General features: G+C 39.1%; 1 protein-coding gene across 1 annotated transcript; it reads left to right on the top strand.

Annotated features, from left to right (window-relative positions):
• The first annotated feature begins 1,734 nt into the window (after window positions 1-1,734).
• LOC114300128 (galactinol synthase 2) lies at window positions 1,735-3,613 on the top strand. The gene is made up of 4 exons (XM_028244991.2): window positions 1,735-2,340; window positions 2,424-2,744; window positions 2,929-3,063; window positions 3,177-3,613. The coding sequence occupies exons 1-4, from the start codon at window positions 2,008-2,010 to the stop codon at window positions 3,369-3,371; spliced, it is 984 nt and encodes a 327-aa protein (XP_028100792.2). The 5' UTR covers window positions 1,735-2,007; the 3' UTR covers window positions 3,372-3,613.
• Window positions 3,614-10,199: the final 6,586 nt, after the last annotated feature.

Raw genomic sequence — 10,199 nt, 5'->3', positions numbered from 1 at the left:
AATTAACTTTTCCAATTTGAATATTAAATTTTTTTAACTTGAAAAATTATTAAGAAAATTGGTGAATAATTCATTTTTTTGATGTATAGCATTAGATCCAAGGATTGTTTTGTTTTGGTGATAAGTACGTAACCACTGCCATTGCTAGTAGGCAACAAAAAAAAGTCATCGAAAATATGGATAGATAAGCAAATTAGATGAACAGATAAGATAATGACGTGTGAATAGAAATAGATAATATGAAACACAAATAGATGAACATATGGAGAATAATAAATAGATAGATAGAAATAATATGATATTTCAAATTATTATCATTCATTTTGCCCAACAAATAGAGTTTGAGACTATTATCAAAAAAAATTCAAAATTATACTTATAACCCAATCAATTGTCCAAAACTATTTGTTAAAATTGAAGTATTTGAAGTAAACCAAACTGTTTGATATAAGTAGTTGTGTTGGGTGACAAGATAGTAATAACAATAACAATAGCTAAACTAGTAAAATATTAGCAGGTATAGTAAAATAACTAATGTATCATATATAAAATTAACATTAATTACGAGCACTACCTTCCTCCTTCAAATAATACTTAGGTCTAGTTTGAAAATATGTTATTTTAATAATTTTTTAATTAAAATATGAGATAAAAAATTAGTATATTTGGAATGATTTTTTAATTTTTTATAAAAAAAAACGTGTAAAAAGTAGAGAAAAAATATAATTTTTAACTTTTTGATATAAATTATTGATTTTTTTAATAATTTTTAATTTTTAAACTAAAAAATAATATTATCAAACGAGATCTTAACATATAAATATGAGCACCACCGTCCACCCTCAATATGGATGATAACTAAAACTATACCGAATCAACTTCTAGTTTATTTTATTAATTTTCTTATTAAATTTATTTATAAATTATTTGTTTTAGTATTAGTGTAGTAAGTACTCTTTTAGGCCCCGCTTGTTTGGGGTTATAGAGAAGGGATTGGGTTTGGTAGTGAGGAGGAGATTGAAAATTGAGTGTTTATTTTGAGAGATAGGAATGAGATTAGTAATCCCTTAGTATTAGTAAGGAGGAGGAAGGGAGATTGGTAAGGAGGGGTAGAGATGGTATTAGAAAAATAGTGAGGGGATTAGAAATTTTTTTATTTTTTTTATTTTTTATATATTGAGAATCTTTTTTATAAATATAATGTTTAATTTCTTATATATTTTTTTATTTGTTTTATTATTTTATATAAAAGTAATTTAACAATTCCTCACTATTAATCCCTTCACTAACAATCCCCTAAGAATAAAGATTGGGACCCCTTTTTTGACCCTCTTTCTTTTTTGATTGGTGACTTTTTTTTTTTTTTTTCTTTTTTTCTCCTCCTCCAATCACCATCTGTCACGTGTGTGTGGAGTGGTGAAAGTTAAAGTTTAAAAGGGTTTAAATTACTACTGTATTATTAATCACCCTTTTGATCCTCTTTCTTTTTTGATTGGTGACCTTTTTTTTTTTTTTTTCTTTTTTCCTCCTCCTCAAATCACCATCTGTCACGTGTGTGTGGGATGATAAGAGTTAAAGTTTAAAAAGGTTTAAATTACTACTGTATTATTAATCACCTCATTATAAATCTCTTCGTTATATTTCTGAAAAGAAACGGGCTTAGTTACACAGACGACCGACCTATCTGCCATTATCCATTTCTATAGTAATTTACTACAAATACACGGCGTCAGAACCCATACTGACTGACACACGTACATTCCGATATTTTGGGGGTCCATTTCATTGACATTTCGAACCCACCAAACGACGCCGTTATCATCCATCAAACACCAAAAAAACAGATTTATTCCATTCCATCTATCACCAACGCCTATAAATAAAGCAGCATTCCCCCCATTCAACCCACAAAACAAAACTCACCAAACCATTCTCACATTTCATCAAAAACTTCTTCATCTCTAGACCAATCTCTTTCAAACTCTAAAATTTGTTGTGAAAAACCAAATGGCTCCTCCTAAACTTGTAAGTAAAACCACCAAGGCCACAAGCCTGGTCAAGGCGGCGAGCCTGACGAGCCGAGCTTATGTCACGTTCTTGGCTGGGAACGGTGACTACGTGAAGGGCGTGGTTGGGCTGGCCAAGGGCTTGAGAAAGGTCCAGACAGCGTACCCACTTGTGGTGGCAGTGCTGCCAGACGTGCCGGAGGAGCACCGCTGTATGCTGGTGGCTCAGGGCTGCATAGTCCGTGAGATCGAACCGGTTTACCCACCTGAGAACCAGACCCAGTTCGCTATGGCCTACTACGTCATCAACTACTCCAAGCTTCGCATCTGGGAGGTATATGCCTGTGTAATTCATACTAATAATTATCTTTGTAGCTATAATAAAGTCATATACATTTGTTTGTGATTTAATTGCAGTTTGTGGAGTACCATAAGATGATATATTTGGACGGAGACATTCAGGTGTTTGAAAATATAGACCACCTTTTTGACAATCCAAATGGATACTTTTATGCTGTGAAAGATTGTTTCTGCGAGAAGACATGGTCTCACACCCCACAGTACAAGATTGGGTACTGTCAACAATGTCCTAATAAGGTCCAATGGCCTGCTGAATTGGGTCCCAAGCCTCCTCTCTATTTCAATGCTGGCATGTTTGTATATGAGCCTAGTCTCTCCGTCTACGAAGACCTCTTGAACACTCTCAAAATCATCCCTCCTACCCCTTTTGCTGAGCAGGTAAATGACCTATTGTTGTCAATTCAAAATCCAGATATCTCCATCTTTAAAATTCACAACCCGTTATTCTAATAGATTTTCATTCACATATTGTGATGTAGGGATTGAGAATTTGTTTTTTACATGTGTATATATATATGTTTTGCCTCTAATTGGGTTTGGGATTTAATGGTTGTGCTTTCAGGACTTTTTGAACATGTTCTTTAAGGATGTTTACAAGCCTATCCCACCAATTTACAACCTTGTTTTGGCTATGTCGTGGCGCCACCCAGAGAACATTGAACTTGATAAAGTGAAAGTAGTTCACTACTGTGCTGCGGTGAGTGATTATGATCATTTATAATCCAATTCTTCAATTTTTATCTCAAATTATTTTAATTAAATGAAATCAATATTCTGAAGGGGTGAATTTGTTGTTTGGGTATTTTTCAGGGATCGAAGCCATGGAGGTATACTGGGAAAGAAGAGAACATGGATAGAGAAGACATCATAATGCTAGTAAAGAAGTGGTGGGACATATACAATGATGAGTCATTGGATTACAAGACTAACATATCACTCATTGAAGGGGTGGCACTGTCGGAGACCAGTGTTGGTCATTACACGCCCGCTCCATCCGCTGCTTAGCTTTATTTTTGGAGGGGCTAAAGTGAAGAACCGCATTCATAGCTAATCCTGTTTTTTAGTTCTTTAATTTTTTAAATGTGTATAGGCTTTTTAAAGTTATGAAGGATGGTCTTACTTAAAGTGGAAGATGATGTAATTAGGAAAAATAGATATTGCTTTTGTTTTTGTTTAACTTGTATTTTATTGGGTATGTGAATATTGGAAATGTATAATTGCACTTATACATTTTCATTGTTAACAAAGGTGGAATCCATGGTGCTCTGTATCTCATTTAGATTTTGTCTAATATCTCCATGATTAACAAGTTATAACCATATTTCCAATCAGAGTTTCTTTGTTAATTTGGATGGTTGTTTATGGATCAGAGTGCACAATCACAATTTCAAGTCCTAGAACACAATCGATCAAACGTCAAATTCTCTCAACCTGTCCAGATTCTCATAATCCTAAGTCAAATTTCTATGGGAGTGTCTGACCTGATCGTGTAGTGTGAGATGGGGATAAAAAAACAAAAATCCCAGTGAAGATAAGAGTCTTGAGTTCTATATCATGGTTAGTCATTTGACCGAACAAGCAAATTGCAGGACTTGCAATTCACTTGGGTTTGGAAAAATTCATTTTTTACTAGCAAGTCAAGATAAGAGTTAATTTAGGGTCGTTTAGAATGACCTAAATAAGTATACTTTTTATTTTTTTACGAAAAGATGTGCAACAAAGTAGAGAGGTGATGTGATAAAAAAAAAGATAAAAGATAAATAGATGGATTATTTTTGAGTTACCAAACTTGGCCTTAGTCTACAAAAAGATAAAATAGACTAAAAGGTCAAAATATCATATCTAAATGATAATCGTTTTGTTTTTTTTTTTTTTGTACAACCATCAGATCAACTACAAAAAAAAAAAAAAAAAGAAGCCAAAACTTCATCTCAAACAGAAGTTTTTAGTCAAGCTAAAATAGCTAAAAAATCAAAAAGTCAGACTAAAAAAATTTATTCCAATCAAACACTTAATGTCATTGAAATCTATCTTCAATTCGTGTGTTGAGAATTTGCCAAATTAAAGCAATTAATTTGCATATCGAAGCGCAGGGGATGGCCTGATGGTTCGGCTTTTAGTTTCCATGTGAATTACGTTTTCAAAGTTCTCCTGAGAAGAAAAAAAGAAAATGGACAAAAAACCAAATAAAGAAGAAGAAATATAGATTAAAGGTAAGAATGGCAACGGGGCGGGGTAGGGTCGGGGATCACACTCCCCGTCCCTAATCCCCGATGGTAAAAATTTCTCCGTTCCCGATCCCGATCACTTATGGAGAACCTATCATTGTCCCCGTCCCCACCCTCTAACGAGGGTTGGGAAATGCGACCCCGAAATTCCCTAGACCAAAAAAAAAAAAAAAAAAACCCGAACAGAGAGGGAGAGAGATCAACAACAACATCATTAACATCATCAATAACAACATAAATAACAACATCATCAACATCATCAGATCTGTGAGAGAGAGAGAGAGAGAGAGATCTGCTCAGATCTGTCGTGGTGGAGGGAACCGACGCCGGAAGAGGAGGAGATAGTGCTCGGTGACAATGTTCGGTGCTTTCTCTCTCTCTCTCTCTCTCTCTCTCTCTCTTTCTCTTTGCTCTCTGTTCTCTTTGCTCAGAGGAGGAGGTGGTGCTCCTCGTTGCCGTCGTCGAAGGTGGCGCCGATTCGGTGAGAGATAGTGAGGAAGAGAGAGAGATAGTAGATATGAAACGAAAACAAAAAGATGAAATGAGAGAGAGAGAAACGAAACAGCTAATAAAAAAATATATTATATACGTATATATATATATATATATATATATATATATATATATATATATATTCGAGGGACAAACGAGTCGGGGCTGGGCACTGATCACCATTGCCGGCCTGAAATTGATCGGGGATTAATTTTTAAATACCATCCCCATCCCGTCGAGGGTATTTTTTGGGAAAAATCCTTTCAAATTGGGGTCGGGGGATCAGGTCCCGTTGGGTCGGTTTCAAATTGCCATCCCTAATTGAAGGGCTTAGAGACAAAATTCAAAATTTAAATACCAAAGTGATACCAAATGCATATTTTATTACTATTCCATTAATGTTTTAGGTGACTGTCTGAAATTACTTCAAATAGCAAATTTTATGAACAAAATTGACAAAATTAACATTTGGATATGATTAGAGCAATTGGTACAAATATTTCACATACTACAGAAAGAACCAAAAATTCCAGAGAGTCACCTTTGGAAGCATTTGCGGATAACCAAAGTATCACTCCTTCATTTTGATTATGTCATGACACAGAATGAATCCAATTCACAAACCCAGAAGGATCATTTGTCAAGTGTGGTGACATTCTACTTGTTTGTGCTGAAAGGGATATTCAAATTCTCTCTCTAGGATGAGAGCGTCTCTGTCTTAGGACAGTCTCTCTGGGTTCATCCCAGGTTGCCGGCATTTTTATCCTTCTTCCACACCTTGCTGGCTTTTTCTCCCCTACCCTTATGCAGCCTCTTCATTCCTGTTTACCGAACTTCCTTTGTCCTACCACTTGTTACCTACCTTAACTTTTCTTCTCTCTCTCTCTCTTTCTCTCAGTCTTCCTCCACCCATCCCTCTTCCCTTGTTCCTTGTTAACCTCATTCTTTCTACCCCCACCTCTCTCTCCTCTCTCTTTCTTCTCTTCCCCATTTTCTCACTCTAACCCCCACATTCCCCTGCTCCATCCAGATACTTTCTGTACCCACACATTTTCCCATCAACCCTTTCTCTGCCTGTCTATGGTGTCTAGCACAATGGAGCTCCGGGAGTTCGACAGTCTGACTCTCGAAAGATCGGGTGAGAATGAGGATCTATCCCACCTATGTCTCCTTGGGAAGGTGATGGCCCTTAAACCATTTAATAGGAGTGTAGTCACTACTATTATCCGTAATGCTTGGCGAACTCGAGGTGAGTTTTTGATTTTCCCATGGATGGAAAACGCCCTTCTCTTCCAATTCACTAATGAGGAAGATCATAATAAATGTAAGAAATAAGAGAGTGATATTAAGAGTGTAAGAGAAATTCTTGTATTCGATATCTGAAGGAGTAAGAGGGGACTCTATTTATAGGAGTTGTGTGATACAACATTATGATGAAAGTGGAGCATAAAATAAACTAAAGTAGCCGAAAGCAAGCAGCCGAAAGTGAGGCTGCTCTGGCATCCTATAACTATGTATAATTAATATATGCATTACATTAGTATAATATATATATGTTAATTATGATACATACATAGTAATATAATACATTTTAATATTAACAGCCCCCCTCAAACTCAAGGAGGACAAACATCAACCAACTGGAGTTTGGAGACAAGGTCAACGAAGCGGCCAGGAGAATGAGCTTTGGTGAAGATATCAGCAGGTTGATCAACAGAAGAAATCGGATGGAGATGGACTGTACCACGAGCGACGTGTTGACGAATAAAATGGCAGTCAATCTCAATGTGCTTGGTGCGATCATGAAAAACATCATTGTGAGCAATTTGAAGAGCACTGTGATTGTCACAAAAGAGATCAGTAGCACTAGAGGGGGTAACACCCATGTCAGCGAGGAGCCAACGAAGCCAGAGAAGTTCTTGAGTAGCATCAGCAAGAGCATGGTATTCGGCCTTGGTACTGGAACGAGTAGTAAGAGATTGTTTCTTGCTGCGCCAAGAAATAAGAGAATCACCTAGAAAAAAACAGAACCCAGTAGTAGAGCGCCGGTCAGTAGGATCGCCAGCCCAATCAGCATCTGAGAAAGCACGAAGCTGAAGAGATGAGCGGGCGGAATAATGAAGACCATGAAACAGGGTGCCTTTGAGATACCGAAGGATACGAAGCAAGGCAACATAATGAGGGGTACGAGGAGCCGACATAAACTGGCTGACAATATGAACGACATAGGCAATATCAGGACGAGTAACTGTGAGATAGACAAGACTGCCAACCAGCTGACGATAGAGTGTAGCATCAGAGAGAAGAGTGCCATCAAGAGGTGTAAGACGACTTTGAGGTTCTAGGGGAGTAGAGGCAGTCTTGCAATCCGTAAGACCAGCACGTGTAAGAAGATCAGAGGTATACTTAGCCTGAGAGAGAAAAGAACCCGTAGAATCATGGAAGATTTCAAGACCCAAGAAATAGCTGAGAGGACCAAGATCTTTCATCTCGAAATGATGGCTAAGAAACTGTTTAAGGCGAAGAATACCATCGATTTCATCGCCGGTGATAATCATGTCATCTACATAAAGTAAAAGCAATGTGGTCCCTTGAGCTGTTTTTCGGATAAAAAGAGCAGTATCATAAGAGCTGGAGGTGAAACCACATTTCTGAATAGTGGAGCTGAACTTGGCAAACCAAGCACGGGGAGCTTGTTTGAGACCATATAAAGCACGCCGAAGTTTGCAGACTTGATGCGGGAGATAAGCAGACCCAGGGGGAGGTTGCATGTAGACCTCCTCGAGAAGAACACTATTAAGAAAAGCATTTTTCACGTCCAGTTGATAAAGATCCCATTGGCGAGCGGTAGCAACAGCAATCAAGCTGCGAACAGAGGTAATACGAGCAACAGGAGCAAAGGTCTCCTCATAATCAATACCATATTCTTGATTGAAGCCTTTTGCAACAAGGCGGGCTTTGTAACGCTCAATAGATCCATCAGAACAAGTCTTGATTTTGTATACCCATTTGCAGCCAATGGCAGTCTTGCCAGGAGGAAGATCAACAATGTCCCAAGTATGAGTTTTGTCTAAAGCCTGCAATTCATCAGTCATGGCTTGCTGCCAAAGAGGATTAGAGCGAGCCTCACGATAGGAGGTCGGTTCATAAGTAGAAAAAGCAGTAGAACCAACAATAAAGTCACGAAGACGAGTAGAAGGTTAGATTACCCGATGTGGTCGAGCAGAGGGAGGAGGAGCCAGAGGAAGAGACTCAGCAGGAGAGGAGGATCCCGATGGAGCAAGAGCAGGACCATCAGAGGGAGCAGGTGCAGGGGACAAACCGGTAGGTAAGGCGATCTCGAGAGAGGTTGGCAGGGGCGTGGGAGCAAACGGATCAGAAAACTCGAGAGAGGGTGGCAAGGGTGGTGGAGAAAGGTCATCAGAAAAAAGATCTGTGGAAGGGTCAGTAAAAAAAAGAGAGGGTGAGGGAACGGACAAACGGAAGGGAGAGAGAGAGGAAAACATTTTGTGTTCCCAAAAGACCACATGATGAGAGATACGAAGTCATTGGGAGAGAGGATCCCAACAACGATATCCCTTATGTTCAATACCATACCCCAAGAAGCAACAAAGGTGGGAACGAGGTTCAAGTTTGGTACGTTCATGAGGTTGGAGAAGAACAAAACAGGCAAAGCCAAAGACTCTAAGGTTGGTGTAGGGAGGACGGGTTCCATGCAGACGCTCATAAGGAGTGTGATTCTGAATGACAAGGGTAGGGATACAATTGATAATGTAAGCAGCAGTGAGAGCTGCCTCTCCCCAAAAATGTTCCGGACAAGAGGAAGACAAAAGAAGAGCGCGAGTAGTGTCGAGAATATGCCGATGTTTCCGTTCAGCACGGCCATTTTGTTGAGACGTGCCGGGACAGGATCGATGAGGTTGAGTACCATGACTCTGAAGAAAAGAAAGAAAGTCAAAATCTTTATATTCCATGGCATTGTCAGAACGAAAAAGTTTAATAGTTTTAGAAAATTGTGTTTTAACCATTGCAGAAAAATTGTAATAAAGCTGTTTGAGCTCAGATCGATTTTTCATAAGAAACAACCATGTAAAACGAGAAAAATCATCTACAAAAACAACAAAATAGCGGGCGCCGCCCATAGTGGGAGTAGGAGAGGGTCCCCAAATATCAGAATGGATGAGATCAAATGGTGCAAGAGAAACAGAGTCACTTTTATTAAACGACAAAGCAGGTTGTTTGGCAAGTTGACAGGACACACAATCTAAAGCATCAGAACTTACAGGACCTAAATGACCACGAGAAATTAAAGATTTTAAACGACTAACAGAAAGATGGCCTAAACGACAGTGCCAAAGTTGAAAAGGAGATAAAGGAGGAGCAGTGGTGGCAGTGGTAGGAGCTGTGATCTGAGAGGAATTCGGAACATGAAGATGGATAAGTTCGTAGAGACGTCCTTGCTTACGGCCGATCCCAAGAGTTTGCCCCGTCCGAGGGTCCTGCACCAAACAACCAGAAGGGGAAAAGGTAATAGTTAGGTCATGCTCGCATAATTGACTAATGGATATAAGATTTAAAGTGAGAGCAGGCATAAGATAGACATGAGATAAAGATAAGTGAGAGGTGGAAACAGAACCAACATGACTTACAGATAGAAGAGACCCATCAGCAGTATGGATAGAAGGAACAGGAGAAGTAGAAGAGAGAGGAGTAAAAATAGTAGGGTCAAAGGTCATGTGATTACAACAAGCGGAGTCAAAGTACCAGGAAGTGTTACCTGCGGTGACAGACAAAGCAGGAGATGGAGGAGTACCGAAATTCTGCCAATTGTGAAACATGGCTTCGACATCTGTGTGAGAGAAGACTGGAGTGGAAGGATCTATAGGGACAGAGGCAGGTAAATCCTCGGAGGCAGCAGCAGCAGCAGCAGTGCGTGGAGCAGGCATTGGTTTAGACGGAGGCCCAGAATGGTGAGAGTTGTTGCGGGAAAAATGCCCGGGGGAGGGACCATTGCGAGAGGCACGGGCAGGGTTGCAGAAGCAATCATGCTGGAGATGACCAGGACCAGTCTTGTTGCAAAACCGACAAAGACGAACTGGACAATTAACCAGAA

This window comes from Camellia sinensis, chromosome 2 (assembly GCF_055761805.1).
Source record: "Camellia sinensis isolate YWXY chromosome 2, ASM5576180v1, whole genome shotgun sequence".
Lineage (NCBI taxonomy): Eukaryota > Viridiplantae > Streptophyta > Magnoliopsida > Ericales > Theaceae > Camellia > Camellia sinensis.
Note: the sequence above shows the minus strand (reverse complement) of the source record. Positions and strands in the feature narration are given on the sequence as shown.

What these genes read in the sequence shown, in the direction of transcription:
- LOC114300128 (XM_028244991.2), top strand. Translation starts at nt 2,008, where the DNA reads ATGGCTCCTCCTAAACTTGTAAGTAAAACCACCAAGGCCACAAGCCTG. An exon ending in CTACCCCTTTTGCTGAGCAG is followed by an intron (nt 2,745 to 2,928) that starts GTAAATGACCTA and finishes TTGTGCTTTCAG; the next exon opens with GACTTTTTGAACATGTTCTT. An exon ending in TAGTTCACTACTGTGCTGCG is followed by an intron (nt 3,064 to 3,176) that starts GTGAGTGATTAT and finishes GGTATTTTTCAG; the next exon opens with GGATCGAAGCCATGGAGGTA.